We start from the raw sequence: 17,660 nt of genomic DNA, 5'->3' as shown, positions 1-17,660 counted from the left end.
AGATTTGACATACCTGTTTTTTCAGCAGTTTCAAATTCTGTACTACCAAATGACTATTTGAAAATTAATATAGTGGCATATTTATAAATATCCATTGATTCTCTCTTCTTTTTAATATTACATCTACGTGGTGCCAGAAAATCCGGTTGCCCTATCATTCCTGTGCTTGCTGAACTACATTGGCTCCCAGTCAAGAAATGTCTTGATTTTAAAATTCTCATCTCTGTTTTCTAATCTCTCCATGGCCTTTCCCCTCCCTATCTCTGTAACCTCCTCCAACACCACAGCCCTCCAAATTATCTGTGCTTCTCTAATTCTAGCCTCTTATGCATTTCCAGTCTTAATTGCTCCACCATTGGTGGCTGTGCTTTCAGTTGCCTAGGCCCCAAGCTCTGCAATTGCCTCCCTACATCTCTCTGCCTCTCTACCTTGCTTTCCTCCTTTAAGACACTTTTTAAACCCGACTTCATTGACAAAGCTTTTGGCCATCTGACTTAATATCTCTTTATGTAGCTTGGTGTTATGGTTTGTTTATATTGCACCTATGAAACACCTTGGGATGTTTCATTACATTAAGGGCACTATATAAATGTAAGTTGTTGTTGCTACTCCCGTAGCTTCAGCAAAGCTTGAGGCAAGCTACTCATTCCCTTGCTAAACTGAAATGCTTGAGTTTTGGGGCCCATGAGGGCCCTGCCAAAGGCTGTCCCACTTGGACGTGTGCAGGGGAAGACCTTGCCCTTGGGACAGGAGGCAGCATGTGAGGCTCTGACTGAAGGGGCTGACAAAGCAAAGAGTGAAAAGTGGGAGCATTGGACAGAGTTCCACTTTCTTTTGCACTTTCCCCATCTGCACTCTCTTCACCTAGCTGCAAGAAGAGTTATATGTATGAGAAATGTAATACTTGAGAGGATGGAAACGCATTTGTGTATGGTGAATGTGAGGGATGGATGTGACAATAAGATGAAGAGGAGTGCCAGTGTCAGCTCTTCAGATAGAATGTGAGTAGGTGAACAAAGAGCAAAGAAAAGTACAGCACAGGAACAGGCCCTTCGGCCCTCCAAGCCTGTGCCGATCATATTGCCCGTCAACTAAAACATTTTGCACTTCCGGGGTCCATATCCCTCTATTCCCGTCCTATTCTGTATTTGTCAAGCTGCTTCTTAAACACCACTATCGTACCTGCTTCCAGCACTTCCTCTGGCAGCCAATTCCAGACCCTCACTACCCTCTGTGTAAAAAACTTGCCCCGCACATCTCCTCTATAGTTTTCTCCTCTCACCTTAAATCTATGTCCCCTAGTAATTGACTCTTCCACCCTGGGAAAAAGCTTCTGACTATCTACTCTATCCATGCCACTCATAATTTTGTAAACTTCTATCAAGTCGCCCCTCAATCTCCGTCGCTCTAGTGAGAACAATCCGAATTTCTCCAACCTCTCCTCATAGCTAATAACCTCTAGACCAGGCAACATCCTGGTAAATCTCCTCTGCACCCTCTCCAACGCTTCCATATCCTTCTGGTAATGTGGTGACCAGAATTGCACGCAATATTCCAAGTGTGGCCTAACCAAGGTTCTATACAGCTGCAGCATGACTACCCAGCTTTTATATTCAATACCCCTGCCAATGAAGGCAAGCATGCCATATGCCTTCCTAACTACCTTATCCCCCTACATTGCCACTTTCAGTGATCCGTGGACCTGTACACCCCGATCCCTCCGCCCGTTGATACACTTAAGGATTCTGCCATTTACTATATAATTCCTGCCTGTATTAGACCTTCCAAAATGCATTAGCTCGCATTTGTCTGGATTAAACTCCATCTGCTATTTCTCTGCCCAAATCTCAACCGATCTATATCCCGTTGTATCCTTTGACAATCCTCCAACCTTAGTGTCATCTGCAAACTTACTAATTAGCCCAATTACATTTTCCTTGAAATCATTTACGTATTCTTCAAACAGCAAAGGTCCCAGCACTGATCCCTGTGGAACTCCACTAGTCACAGCTCTCCATTCAGTAAAGCACCCTTCCACTGCTACCCTCTGTCTTCAATGACCAAGCCAATTCTGTATTCATCTTGCCAGCTCACCTCTGATCCCGTGCAAATTTACCTTCTGTACCAGTCTGCCATGAGGGACCTTGTCAAAGGCCTTACTGAAATCCATGTATATAACATCCACTGTCCTTCCATCGTTGATCATCTTCGTCACATCTTCGAAAAACTCGATCAAGTTAGTGAGACACGACCTCCCCTTCACAAAACCATGCTGCCACTCACTAATATGCCCATTTGCTTCCAAATGGTAGTAAATCCTGTCATGAAGAATCTTCTTCAATAATTTCCCTACCACTGACGTAAGGCTCACTGGCCTGTAATTTCCTGGATTATCCCTTCTTAAACAATGGAACAACATTGGCCATTCTCCAGTCCTCTGGGACCTCACCCGTAGCCAGTGAGGATACAAAGATTTCTGGCAAGGCCCCAGCAATCTCCTCCCTTGCGTCCCTCAGTACTCTGGGGTAGATCCCATCTGGCCCTGGGGACTTATCCACCTTAATATTCTTCAAGACGCCTAAAACCTTTTTTGATCTCAACATGATCCAGACTATCTACACACTCTTCCCTTAACAAATCAACCACTAATTCCTTCTCTTTTGTGAATACTGATGAGAAGTATTCATTTAGTTATCTCTCCCATTTCTTCTGGCTCCACAGATTCCCACCTCTGTCCCTGAGTGGGCCTACCCTTTCCCTGGGTACCCTCTTGCTTTTTACATATGTATAAAAAGCCTTGGAATTTTCCTTAATCCTGGTTGCCAGTGACTTTTCATGATCCCTTTTAGCCCTCCTGACTCCTTGCTTATGTTTCTTCCAATTTCTTTATATTCTACATGGGCTTCATCTGTTCCCAGCCTTCTAGCCCTTACGATTGCTTCCCTTTTCTTTTTGACTAATCTCACAATATCCTTCGTTATCCAAGATTCCTGAAACTTGCGATGCTTATCCTTCATGCCAGTCCTGAATTCTTATCAACTGACGTTTGAAAGCCCCCCCACATGTCAGTTGTTGATTTACCGTCAAACATCCGCCTCCAGTCTAGATTCCTCAGTTCCTGTCTAATATTGTTATAATTAGCCTTTCCCCAATTAAGTACCTTAACCCGAGGACTCCTGTTATCCTTATCCACCAGTACCTTGAAACTTACTGAATTATGGTCACTTTTCCCGAAATGCTCCCCTACTGAAACTTTGACCACCTGGCCGGGTTCATTCCCTAATACCAGGTCCAGTATTGCCCCTTCCCTAGAAGGTGCTCAAGCGAGAGAAAATTGGGTAGAGCTGCAAGTTTCTTGGTCTCAGGAGGACTGTGCAGGAGAATGCCAGAGGACTTAAAATGTAGGAGTTGAAGCTTTAATGTAGGATGCCACTCACCTTGCTGTGATGAGGCCATTGAACCTGTTTTAGTACTGTGTCCAAATTTGAGGTGTTATACTCCTAGTGCTGGCATCCTTTAGCCACTTTGAGCTGTCTGCTTTGTTTCCAAAGCTGGTCTCTTATTCTTGTCTGCTCAGAACAGCTTTTCTCTATCGGCCTTTATAACCCTCAGCATGGTATCTGGGGCTTCATCAGAGAACCAGGAAGTGGAGTGTTGGTGTTGGGTTGACCTTTCTATATTGAGACTCCGTCATTAAAGTTGCTGTATATATCTTGTGTTGATAGTTATGGCATGCTTCCATTCTGCCCCTACTGGGATCCCTCTAAATAGAGAGCCTTTAACGGTCAGGTGTGGGTTGTCATCTGCCTGCCTGCCCTGATTGGTCAGGAAACCCAGAAAGAAGATGCTAGTGACTGAGTTAAAAAGCCACATCAAAGTCCATTCCCCTGCTTGAGGTTCCTGACTTGCTGTGAGCTTTTCCCAGCTGCTAGTGGGTCTGAAGGTAAAAATTCTGCCCTATGTACTATCACTTGCTTATAGTCTAATAATATAGTTGAAAATATCTGCAAAATATGAGATTACTGACACTTCTGTCCATTAAAAATGTGCATTTGTTTTACAAATAAGAAAAACTATATATCTCCTATTAAAATAATGCTTAGCTTTGATTGCATTTATTGTGTTCTCATTTAGATTCACGTTCCCGTCAGAATTTGGAACTCTGACTCCACAGATCATTCATGCCACTTTGATTGTTTACAAGGAAGCAATGAAGAATCTCCTCCCAACACCGGCTAAGTCTCACTATCTGTTTAACCTGCGAGATTTTTCCCGTGTTATTCAAGGGGTGTGTCTTTCCAGTCCGGAGATATCAGAAGTTCCAGCTGTGATCAAGCGTCTCTGGGTTCATGAGGTGAAATCTGTATTTACATGCTTTAGTGGGGCTGGGCCTATTTATTACTGATCAATTTTTCAGTGAATATGACAAATGCACTTTGGTAAGTTACTGGTATTGAAGGAAAACATGGTGACAAATGTTAGGTTCCACAAAATCCTCCACTAGTAATCATGTTATTTCCTTATTCAACAATCATTTTTCGCTCAATGTAGAAACAGGGGTAGACCATTCAGCTGCTTATGCCTGTTCCACCTGTTTAACTAGGTCATAGCTGTGATACAATCTCCATTAAGACCTATAACTTTAAACAAGATATTCAAATTTACAGCTGATAGTTGCACAAATCTCATGACAAGATTTCACATTTAAAACATTTACTGTAACAGATGACTAAAGCACTATTAACGAAACATTATTTTCTTTTTGTAAACAACTTATACTTTAAACAATAAAAAGAGCCATTCCCCTTTTAAACTTAGTACACTTTGCACTTTCCACAGAATTACAGTCTTTATAGCAACAGCCCATTATTGCTCCCAGCTTCCAATGGGTCCATGCACCAATTTTGTTGAGTAGTAACTTTGAGTGACCATCTCTAGGCGCTTTCCTCAGTTTTCAGAGAGTTTCTTAAATTCACCGCCAACAATGAAGTATGTTCTGATGATTCTTCTTCCTCCTGGCCATGCTAGGACAAATCTCCATAAACCCTTAGAAGGCTGCAGGATGCGTCTTTCCAACAAGAAACTGTCTCGTTCCCGCATTTGGCTGTGGTAGCTCACAAAGCTAGGCAGCCTTTTCCCTCTGCTGACCACACAGAATTGCTGCCTGTCTGTGATATTCGTTGATTTGTAAGGAAGCCTGTAACCTGATCTCAAAAAATGGCTCCCTCTGCTGCCTACTGGATGGCATGACAAAACACATTAACTTTGTATCTAGGTATAATTACTGATCAGCTATTCTTGATCCCAACTCTCTTTCATCTTAGAAGTAAATGGACAGCTTACAGTACAAGTATGTATAACTCAATACCTTCAACACCTTTCTGTGACTTTGGGAGACTCGGAGACTCAGTGCAAACTCGGAGACTTGCAATTTTCTCTAAGCATAAATACTTTGCACCTTCTTCCCAATAAAACAGCCCAGGACTTCCTTTGATCTCTAACAAACAACCAGGCTTACAGTCCAGAAGACTGCAGAATAGGTTGCATGGCCCCCCTTTATTTTACCTTAAATTTAAAGATGCAGTTCCAAAACACAACAATCTTTCAAAACACATAATTCTAACAGCTTATATGTTACTCAGTTCCAATTACATTAATTCCATATCCGTTAACAAAAGTACAATTCAGTTGTGATATTTTTAGTTGACCTGCCCACAGCTGCTTCTTTGGGTGTGTGTGTGTATGTCTGTGTTGGGGGTGAGGGGGATGGTGGACATAGATAGAGTTCCAGGTTTTCACTACCCTTTGTATGAAGAATGCTTCCTGACATCATCCCTAAATGGATTCCTTCTAATTTTAAGATTATGTTGCTTTGTTTTGGACAGCCCATCAGCAGAAATAGTTTCTCTCTGACTACCTGATTGAATTATTAATTAGATTGCCCCTTAATCTTCTAACTCAAGATTAGAAATTTATGCAACCTATGCTCGTCATTTAACTCTTTTAGCATTGGATCATTTTGTGCTGCATCCTTCACAGCTAATATATGCTTCCTAAGATACTGTGCCCAGAACTGAATGTAGATCGGGTCAAACCAGAACTTTATACAACTGTCCACCCCTTTGTATTGCAACCAATTTAAGATAAAGGCAAACATTCTATTAGTCTTTTTAATTATTTCTTCTGCCTGCCCACTAGTTTTTACAGATTAATACGTGACCTCAAATCTCTCCACTCCTCCACAGTTCTATGTTTCTCAACATTTAAAAAATACTCTGATTTATCTTTCTTCAATCTAAAGTGGATGGCTTCACTCATCTCCCCATTGACCTCTAGTTATCACACTCTTGCACAGTAACTCAGCCTATCAGTATCCCTTTGCATCTTTCTGCTCCTCCCTGTACTACTTATTGTGCCAAAGCTAAGCAGGTGATTTTCCTGGGTTACATTGGGTACTAAAGAATCTCCAAGGTGGCCAAGTTGAACTGAAATATCTGGTTGCCCCGCCTTTAGTACTAGATGGCAGCATGGTAAAGGACTTGAAGTGCCCACTAGGAGAGACTGACCCAAGGTGATTCAGGCTCCGATGACTAATTGAAGTGATTCTGAATGTTCATTAAAGAGGTTGTTCACAATTTTGCTGCCTAGCCTCGTAAGTAACAACCTCTCCCAACAGTGACCAGCTGATCAGAAGCGAGGGAGTCATTGGTGAGGATTTTGAGCACTACTTAGTCATGCTCGGGTTTCAGTATGCACTTGTTGCTAGAGATCAATTGATCAAACTGTGTCTGAAGAGGATTTTGATACATTTTGGGAGACTTCATGGACACTGCCAACATTTATTTTGGAAATTCTCCGAGGAATTCACCTAATAACACTGAGCGCTGTGCTACAGTACCTTATTGGAGACATTATAGGAATCACCAAAAGAAAGGGTGTTATTGGTCATGGGGCCCTTGCTAAGTGTCCTCCTTGGTCTGAAGGAGGAATGGGAAGAGGAGATGACAACAGGCTGAGCAGGATCAATTGCTGGAAGAGAGAGGGAGAGGAGGGGCAGCAAGGCAGACAAAGCTCCAGATTTGTGATGACTTGTTGCATGTTTCACAGTTTGGCGATCATGAGCCCTTACAATGAGCAATTATGGTAGTGGGTCAAGCTCAGGAGCCACAAGAGGAGGAGGAGGAGGAAGACAGTAAGGAGGAGGAAGGAAAGAATGGTGACTAAGGGAGCATCAGAGAGTTCCAGGTGGACACCCCACACCTCTTACCACCATCTAATTGAAGACCACTTTTGAGACAAGCTCTACCATCAGGCTTTGATGCACTGTTGAGACATTCCTTACTTTCCACTGAGGATCCATCAGGTTTAACCATCTCCACTCAATCCTTTCAGTTCCTTCCCCATGAAGAACATAATCAAAAAGACCACCAATTCAAGCACAACACAATTGCTATAATCGCACTTTATCTAGAGCAAGAACAAAGAATAAAAACATGATACAACCAAGAACACTTTTTAAACTATTCACCCTGGTACTCACTCTTAGTGGCTCTCTATAAATGCTGTTGCTTACCCTGGTGCTTCTGCAAAGTGCAATCCAAGTGACATCAGCACACAAGGTGGCAGTTCAGATGTCCTCCTGTGTTCGATTTGAGAGACTACTGGCCATGATGGCCTAGCTCAGACTGCACCATCTCAGCGCAGGATTCAGTAGTCTGGGTTGCCTACCCATGTTAGAGAGGATAGGTTTCAGACTTTGTGTGAAACCATGCAAAATTTCTTCCATCCTTCTAGTCATGACCCATAAGCTTTCAGGCCAACTGTTCATTGCACCAAACATTTGGTCTGTCAAATCTAATGGTCTTCTTCTAAAGCTTGGCTCTACAAGGTCCTCATCTTACTCTTCTACAGCAGAACTAGTAGGTGTCCTTGCCTTTGGCAAAGTGGCACCTGTGCTGTTCCTTCTACCTGACATCACTTCTGTCACTAGGTTTTCTTATTCTTTCATGGAACATAGATGGGCTGGCAAAGCCAGCATTTGTTTTCCATCCCTAATTGACCTTGTAACTAATTGGCTTGCTAGGCCATTTCGGAGGGCAGTTAAGAGTCAATTACATCGCCATGGGTCTGGAGTCACATTTAGGCCAGACCAGACCAGACGGCAGATTTCTTTCCTTAAAGGACATTAGTGAACCAGATAGGTGTTTGCAACAATTGATGGTAGTTTCATGATCACCATCATTGAGACTGGCTTTCAATTCCAGATTAATTGAATTTAAATTCCATGAGCTGCCACGGTGGGATTTGAACACATCTCCTGATTACTAGTTCGGTAACATTATGCACCGCTGTTTCACTGGAGCATGTCACCATGAGGACCCATATTGTACCCTCGCCTCTAAGTTACACATAGTGCCAGTCTCTGCACAACAGTGGTTTTGACACAGTGTATTCTTCCTCATTCTCCTTCTCCTCCTCTTTGTCCAGGGGTGGGGAACAAGCTGGCTCTTCCTCCTCTTCAAGTTCCTCCGGGGATGCGTTGAAGGAGTGAGGTTGATCTTTCTCCTGGGATCCTGCAGTGAGAAAGCCGAAAGGGTAAAGTACAGCATGTGTGCCACAGTGGGAGGATGTGTTGATGAGATCACGTGGAGCTTGTGAGTAAGGATCGGTTTAAGAACTAGGAATCTGAAATAGTCATGGAAGCTGGAGAGGCCAAATATCTTGATGTAACTTATCCCCTGCGCTGTCATGGCATCTGCATTTCCTCTCCTGATCACCTTTGGCACTGTCTCCTTAAAGGGAGTGATTTCATGCAGTTGTACTTCACCTCCCCCAGTCAGGTCCTGCTGGTGCATACTATGGGCTATTTTAACCTGGTAGAGAATGATTGGTGATTGTGAATGACAGTATTAGTGGATGTATTTGTGTGTGATGCCTTACATGGTTGAAGAGCTAGAGATGTGTCTGAGGTGTGTCTAATGCTTTCAAAGGATGCAGTAATGTGGGGCATTGAATGTTAATCTATAGTTAGATGGGGGATGAAGTGTGATCAGGATATAATGCTGGTGTTGGTGCAATTATTAAAAAGTGTGTTTGTGAGATGGGATCTTACCTTGGCAACTTGTTTTAAGTCATTAAGTTTGTTGTGGCACTTGAGATACAGCCTCTGTAGCATTCATCTCCCAGTAGCTGCAGGACCTCCTCATCTGTACCTCCTCCACCCCAAGTGCCCAAGAACCTATGTGCCCTCTCCCTCAGTCCTTGAGCCATGCTGAAGCATAACATCATGTGTTAGCCAACATATTCTACACCTTCAGTGGAACTGTGTGCATGGAGGCTGTGTATACTGCTCCTTGAGAGGATACCAGGAAGTTGAGGCTGCAATAAGCCTATCCTTAATATATCGGCAGAGGAGCACTTATCTGATTTATCAAAGGAGCTCTTTGTAGAATGTAATTCACCAGAGAGGAGCTGATAAGCACTGTATTCAGTATAAAATTCAGTATTGGCACATCACTACCAATAGCTATCATGACCACCACACTACAGCAACCAACTCTAATGCCTGAATCTCATTCCAGCATGCCACTAGTGACACCAGAAATATGAGTTAAAAAGCAGTGGATAGGTATGTAAAGTAAATGATTGATGATTTCCTTACTAGAGCAGAGATCTTTGTCACATTTCCCAGGACAGCTAGCAACAGTATAAGAGAAAGAATGCTATCGTTTTCAAATGGTAGGATTGCTCAAAGTCCAGGCCATCATTAATGGCACCTATGTAACTCTACAGGCTCATGCCCACAATAGCTGTGAATAGCCAATAACTGCTCAATTGGCCACTATATTAATTGTATATTTCTCATGTTAATGTGCATGTATATAGTGGGTAGTAACTGGGCATTCACTATAAATAGACACAGGAGTCCTGGGAGATTTGGCTTGGAGGGTGTTGCATCCAGCAGACCTGTGCAATTGATAGTTAAGTCGATTCACAGACCCCCCAGACTGTCAGTAATTTCTGCAATCTGGAGAAGACTATGTTTCACATCTGTGTAGAGTGTGAGAGGTTGCAGCCCTTGTTCCATTATCTGAAGGGGCTGCCCCTCAATTTCTGGTATCATTTCAATCCCAGGCTCTGGATCTTTGGCCACGCATTACAGATGGGCATGTGCAGATCAGGGGATCTCCTTGCAGGACTCCTCCTGGGCCTGGCCAAGGTGATCCTCACCAGGTCCAGGCAGCAGGCGTTCGAGGGAGTCATTAGGTCTGACAGCCTGACTCTTTTCTGTGGTTATGTTTGTGCCCAGTGTCCACCAGTATGCTCAAGGCCTTCTGTGATCAGTGGACACGAGGAATGACAGGAGTGCATCATCTGCCCCAGGAATATTATTTATTTTGATTTAAGTTTCCTTTAAAGCCTTGGGTTTTTGTTGCAATGGGTTAGAGGTGCCCCTTTCAAATGGGGTACTTAGTTGTTAAAGGTTACTTCAAAAGATGTATAAATAGCCATAAACTGTGGTTGTTGGGTTAAGGGATGTATGTTTGCAATGTGCTCTTATGACCGAGCAGTTGGTAAAGCTGAGTTATTTAAAAGAAAATCCCAGAGGGAAACTTTAAACAACTGTCATAACTATAATTTTGTGTTATGTTTGATATGCAACTCTAAATTCAAGAATCATACCACCAGTTCTTGGGAGATTTTATATTAAGCTAGATTAAACATTTTATTAATTTACACAAGTTAAATATATACACGTGGCTACGAATTACTATGAATCACAACTTTTAACAAATTCCTAAACTAATCGCCATTAAGGCAACAGCAACCCATAGGGCAGAATTTTCCCATTGGCATGCGAGGGAGGGCCCCGCATGTCCGCACGTAAAATGATGCGCTGTGACGACGGGCGAGTGTCCCGACATCACGGTGCACCATTGTGTTATTTCGCTGGGCGGACGCGTGATGATGTCCGATGCGTGCCAGCTATTAATTAACGGGCCACTTAAGGCCCTTGACCCACCAATCGACACCGATTTTTCGGCGCTCGTGCAATTTTCGGGTCGGTACATGGGCGCAACGGGCAGGTGGGTAGGACACATTTGTATTAACCTCATCCACAGGCAGGTTAAGAGGGCTCAGTGGGGTCGCAAGTGTGCACTGTCAAGTATTTGTTTTCGAAAGTTTTTGAAACTTGCCTGTGTGATTTGCAGTACTTCAAAACACATACCAGCTGCTTTTTCTGGACTTTTAACCTTCAGGTCGGCATCTACAATGAGCAATCTTTTCTGGGCCTGCAGGTTTCAGGAAGCCTTCCCTTAGCCTGGGAATGGGAGCTGAACTGTCCACTGGAGGCAGTTCTTCTGAGGAGGAAGGGAGGTCTAGAAGGGGAGAGAGGCCAGGAGTGCACGTTCAGCCTCCAGGGGAGTCACCTTTGGGAGGACAGGCGCAGGCACAAGGGGTGCAGGGCCAAGAGGTAGTCCAAGACGGAAGGAGCCGCAGATGACACCGGAATCCTGCTGCCAGGGTTTACAGGTGGCAAAGCAGCCACCTCAATATGACTGAGATGCAGTGCCGAAGGAGGCTCCGTCTCTCAACTATATCTGTCAGATGATTGGGCCTGAGATCTCCGCTAACTGTGTGGGTGGACACCCCATGCCTGTGGCTCTGAAAGTCAAAGCTGCCCTCAACTTCTATGCCTCTGGCTCCTTCCAGGGCTTGGTGGGTGATTTTTGCGGTGTCTCCCAATCAGCTGTCCACATTTGTGTCAAGCAGGTTACAGACGTTCTGTTCAGGTGCATTTTCACCTTCGTTCTCTACCTTTGGGACCAGGCAAGTCAGGCACAGCGAACCAGAGGCTTCACGACCTTTGCTGGCTTCCCCTGCGTCCAGGGTACAATAGATTGCACACGGGTGGTCATCAAGGCGCCAGCAGGTGAGCCCAGTGTCTTCATCAACAGGAAGAGCTTCCACTCCATGAACATGCAGATGGTGTGATCACATGATAGCATCCACTGTCCTTGTTCTTCCTTTCAGCATCATCGGAGCAGGGTCGTGAGGAGGAGCAGCGGAGGGCCCCTCTCACACCTGAGGGGCCTGAAGTCTCACCAGCGTCACACCCTTTCCCAGCTCACCACCCATCCATCCATGGTGAGCAGGGAGGTCTGAAGCGATAGGATGCTGATTTTACAAGTCTGTGCAAGGTACCCAGGCAGATCCCACAATACTTACATCCGCAGATACTCCCAGGTGCCAGGGCTCTTCAGTGCTCCAGCCCGGCTGGATGGATGGCTGCTGGTTGACAAGGGCTTTCCCTCAGAAGGTAGTTTATGACGCCTCTCTGCCATCCAAGAACAGAAGCTGACCAGTGGTACAATAGGAGCCACGGCTCCACAAGGGCTGTGGTGAAGAGAACGATTAATCTTCTCAAGATGCGCTTCTGATGTCTGGACCACTCAGGGAGTGCACCCCCAAATACCCCCCCAAGTTGTGTCTCAGTGATAGTGGTTGCATGCTGCGCTCTCCACAATCTTGTGCTGGAAAGGGGACCGCAGTGGACAATGAAGCCATCAACACAATGGCAGCAGCTGCACACGATGAGCCCAGCAGTGAGTCCAAGGATGAGCATGCACAGGGAAATGCTGAGGGGGTAGATGCTGACGGAACACCCGGGAGACTTTAATCCAACGAACCTTCAGGTAGCACAGCACAGGTGGACCGCCAGAACAAGCCTGGGCTGTAGGCTCGATACTCGACATCTAAGTGCAAAATCTGCCAGATTAGGAACAATTACTAAGGGCGTTGTTAATAAAGCTGAATGTCCCACAAAGCAATCATTACAGTTTTGGAAACCATCTACATTCAGCCATGGTGACATATCTGAATTTAATATGTCAAGCAAACCAACTTATTCCAAAAAATATACAATAGTGTTACAAATTAAAACAAGTCATAAGGACCTCAGGCTATTGGGCATAAATACTGGGCCAACACAAAAGCACCACTGAAAAACCCGTGGTGGGCCTAATAAGGTGCTTTAGCATTTCGTTTCCGGGTGCTACGTCTTGGTGCTGCCCCATTGCTCAGAGTGGCATCTGAGACAGCCTGCTGACTCTGCTGTCCTATTGGCCTCGATGACCTTGGTGGTCGTCCTCCGGCCCGTGGAGCCTGTGCTGGCCCCGCCTGGGAGGGAGCGACCAGTTCCACAGCTGGCACCTCCCCAGTCGTCGCAGCCTCACCGGATGCTATGGTCACTGGGAGAGGGGTGGAGGAGCTGTTGCCCTCACCTGGAGTGCCCTGAGAGGTGCCCGCAGAGACGCCAGGCAGTTGTTGTACTGATATAAGGTTGCTTCAGAACTCCCTGCTCACCATGGATGGATGGGCACCGAGCTGGGAAATGGTGCGATGCTGGTGAGCCTTCAGGCTCCTCAGGTGTGAGAGGGGGCCTCTGCTGCTCCTCCTCACGACCCTGCTCCAATGATGCTGAAAGGAAGAACAAGGACAGCTAACGTGGGGACAATGACAAAGTGCAATCCTGTGCCCTGGATCATTATGCACTCATCCTTCCATAACCAATGGTCAAGCCATGCAGAAAAATTAAATCAATTAACATTCAGCAGTGCTATAGCTGTTGGGAGAACAATAATGACCTCGCTGTTGGGCATAAACACCTGGCCGCGGCACCCCAGCCTCACCGACACCAGCAGACCTGGACGCATGGCGCCTTTCCAGATCCAGGGCCTCCTGTTCGAAGTGGGCTAAGAATGGCGATCTGCAACTTGCTGCCACCACTTGCACACTCAGCTGCGTTATGAGCATTCTTCGCCTGAAAGTGAAAGACCAGCATTGATTAGTGCAAATTGCACATGAACTCTCTTCGTGCACAGCCCATCCCAACCAGAGTGGGACATTTCAGGGCTCCAGTGCCTCCTTACCCCGCTGCTGTCGAACACTCACACAAAGACGCTAGGCCTGCTCCCCACCTCCCAACCCCTCCCCTTGGACGCATGCTGCCTTTTTCACATTAGGTATCACACGGTATAACGTTCCATAGCAAGGAGGCACAAGCACACAGAGCGCAGAGCGCAGCAGATGGTTCGTTGCCACGCCACCTTGAAGCTCCCCTCCCAGCATGTCATCACCCTGACTTGGACAGGTCCTGGAGTTCAAACACAGCACCTAGGTGCAGCTCCTCCAGGTTGCCCCCAAACCAGTCATGTGGGACTCAATGTAACACATGCTGCAAGGGCAAAACACATCTCTTCATCACCCTCACAGGCTGAGGTCAGTCTGGGCAATATCTCCTGGCCCAACCGGCAAAGGACAAATGCCGTCAATGATTCAATGCAGTCATTACACTCAGACTTGGGGTTTGGGGGCAGCAGCGGGGTAAGCCAACTTATTGGGTTACATGACCAATGCCAACATGGTACTCACCCTGCCAGGGTGCAACAAGTTGTTGAAGCGCTTGCAACACTGGATCCAGGTGTGCTGCACCACAACGCGAGAGCTCAGCACCTCCGCCACCTCCTCCCAGGCATGTTTCGTCATATGGGGTGGGGGGGGGCCTCCTCCTCCCATCCTGGAGAACCAGCACATCCCGCTGTGCTGCCACCTCCTCGAGAGGGCAGAAAGTCAGTCATCTGAAAAACAAGGTGCACACTGGTTCCCCCGTCTTACCCTCCAGCCTGGCCTGCTCCGCTGGCCTACCCTCCGGACTGGCCTGTTCACCAGAAGCCCTCTGGTGAGCCCTTCCACTTGCCATTGTCAGCGGCTTTGCAAAGGTTGCCAGCGCTTCATATAAACAGGCCGCCAGGTTGCCATTGGACCCGGCGAACAATGCACTCCCGCCACCACCTGCCCACTCTCACTATCCTTGGGAGTTGCACATTACGCTGGGCGGGCTTTAATTGGCCTGCCTGCGTATAATGATGGCACGGACGCGATTGGGTCTGTGCCCACCCAAGCCCGCTCCTGCTCCGCACCCCCCGCCACCGCCAACCAGAAAATTCAGTCCATAGACATAACCAGACACCAGGCAAAGCATTTTCATCTTATGAATTCAATATGAGGTTCTTTTCACTTTGGTTCCTGTGGAGACAGTTGGAGGCTTACAGCTGCTTTTGATCTCACATTGTCTCTCCTCTGTCCACACAAAACGGTTGTCTTGTTATTACCTAGTACAGCCATTGAATGTAAATTCTCATTGTATCACCAGCATTTTCTAACAATAAAACCCCTTTCATAATACCAATTTTATTAGTAATATAAACATATTGCTTAGTATCTGCTAGCTAGGTGGTAGTTTTCACCTCACCTCTTGAATGTTCTATTCAAAAAATGCAAATGCACTCTACCTCTCTGTTTACATCTCAAAACTAGTACACATCAAAGCACCCAGATTAGCTGGCTTTAATCCAGCTAAGACACACCCACAGACTAAACCTCTATTTTAAAAGAAAAATATTTTCCAATAATATTATATACATTAATAGCTTCATGACATATGCAAATCTGTAAATAAATATAAAAGTGTGTAAAGGTGACTCCAGTATATCTTTCACCAACTAGCTTTCTGGAGAACAGTCATTGCTGGATGGTGAGGATGTCGGAGATTAATCACACCGAGGCATCATTTTGTACGTAGAAACCCCATCTATTACTTGTGCATAAGGGAGACAGCACACAAAAAAGCTACTGTACAGTCTTGCAGCAGAATACACGCAGACTTGTTAAAAGCATTTTTACAGCCAATCAGTAAATTTTGCACTTCCCCATTAACCCTTTTAGCACTAAATGGGTTCCTTGTAGTTGCCTAGGCCACCACACTTCCCCCTTTTTGTCCTAAAAGGACAATCCACCACCCTTAGCCAAGTTCTATGTATCCTAGTCACCGGGCTTCATCCTCAGTGGGGTCCTAATTCCTGAGGAGAGGGAGGAAATAGATAACTGGCTTGCCGTCAGGACTTTGGAGGTTCTGCAGTCGGCAGACAGAGCGGATGCGGCAGGTCTGACTGAGCTGAAACGCTCGCAGGGCCAGCAAGTCGGGGCAACCGGACTGATTTTTGTAATTGCAAGGTCCACATTCTTCAGTGTAGCAGCCATTAGAGGTCCAAGCGGAGGTGAATTATTTTGAGGTGAGATTGTAAGATCTTGGCAATCACACCCACCCACGTTAAAATATGTGAGACCTCAGATCTTGGGACCTGCGAAAGACACACCGTCTCATTGGCATTGCACTCCCAAAAGGTGGTCATAGGGCCAGACTAGTTGTGGAACCAAAATCGGCCCTCCTGGTAGTTATAATCAGCTAGGTATGCACAGGAACCCAATGGCAATTCGCCCACCCAAGTATTACACTTGGTATAATTTCTCCTGACACATAGCCAGGCCGGCCCCTTAACAACCACAAAGGTGGGCTCCTGTCTCCAAATGGGTGTTCGATGAACGAGAGCCCCTGTATTATCTAGGGACCATGTAGAATCTAAGGGGAAAGCCAAAAAATGCATCTCTGAGGAGGAGGAATTAACAGGAAAGTGAGTACAAATCCTACATTTAGTCTGATTAACTTGCGAGGCTACGGCCTGCATTTGTTGAACCTCAGAATTGGTAGTCCATGCCCCCGCAAGGACCACGCAGGACAGGATCCAAATCAGAGTCAACATTCTGACGGCTCAGTTAAAGTTCTTGCACAAGCACTTCTGTCCGAGGTAAGCGTCCGCTTGACATGCGATGCACAAGTGTCGTCCTTCAACCTTCACGGCCGTATGGGTGGTGAGCAGGACTTGGAAAGGTCCCTCCCATCGAGGTTCCAAACAGTTCTTTCTCCTAAAGATCTTTACCAGGACTTGGTCCCCGGGCTGGTATTGATGGCAGTCTTCAATGGTGGGCTTTTTCTGAGTTTTTTTTCTTTCCACCGCCCCAGTAGACTGGGGGTGGTATGGGCAGGAAAGGTGATGGTTGCATTGTAAGGCCTTTTAGCAGTTCCTTTATCACTTTAGCGGTAAAATGAGGCCCATTATCACTTGATAAAATCTCTGGTATCCCAAACCTGGGTATGTATTCACGTAACAACAATTTTACAACAATAACAGCATCATTTCCTCGGGTGGGATACGCCTCCACCCATCACGAGAACAAACATACTATAACTAAAACATAATTATATCCCATTCATTTAGGCATTTGTATAAAGTCCATTTGTAGGTGTGGAAACGGGCCCCATGGCTGGTACCAGCAGTGACTGTGGGTGTCTTGCCTGGGTTATGTCATTGACAAAGCAGACATTGTGAAGTATTTTAGCTGCCATGGCGCAACCCAGATCTGCTGTGCCATTCTGTTCATCCCCCCTTTGCCCCAATATTTTCTACTCCATATAATGTACTGCCGGGTGTTGACATATGTATGACAGCTATTACTAATACAATGCCTATTAGCATATTACTATTCACTATACATTCAACATTCGTTCTATAAATGTGTGTCAAACCTCTGAGCTGGCAACCGGTCAAGTCATGATTCTTGTGTCGGGAGATATTCAATAAATGCTCATTAGTTACCCATAAAGGGACTACCCCTTCATTAATCTGTCTTAAATTTTCTTGGGCTTGTTCCAGTGCCCAAGATCCATAGGTGCTGCATACATCATTTCTGCTCGCTTC

The 17,660-nt window shown here is 45.7% G+C and overlaps 1 protein-coding gene across 1 annotated transcript in view; it reads left to right on the top strand.

Moving 5' to 3' along the window:
• dnah7 (dynein, axonemal, heavy chain 7) overlaps positions 1 to 17,660 on the top strand; it is a 616,407-nt gene that overhangs the window by 352,578 nt on the left and 246,169 nt on the right. Inside the window, exon 40 of the mRNA XM_041200170.1 lies at positions 4,135 to 4,354. Within this exon, the coding sequence (XP_041056104.1) occupies positions 4,135 to 4,354 (220 nt within the window). The remainder of the gene's footprint in view (positions 1 to 4,134; positions 4,355 to 17,660) is intronic.

Source organism: Carcharodon carcharias, chromosome 12, assembly GCF_017639515.1.
Source record: "Carcharodon carcharias isolate sCarCar2 chromosome 12, sCarCar2.pri, whole genome shotgun sequence".
Classification (NCBI taxonomy): Eukaryota; Metazoa; Chordata; class Chondrichthyes; order Lamniformes; family Lamnidae; genus Carcharodon; species Carcharodon carcharias.
The sequence above is the reverse complement of the archived record's forward strand: the minus strand, read 5'-3'. Positions and strand labels throughout refer to the sequence as shown.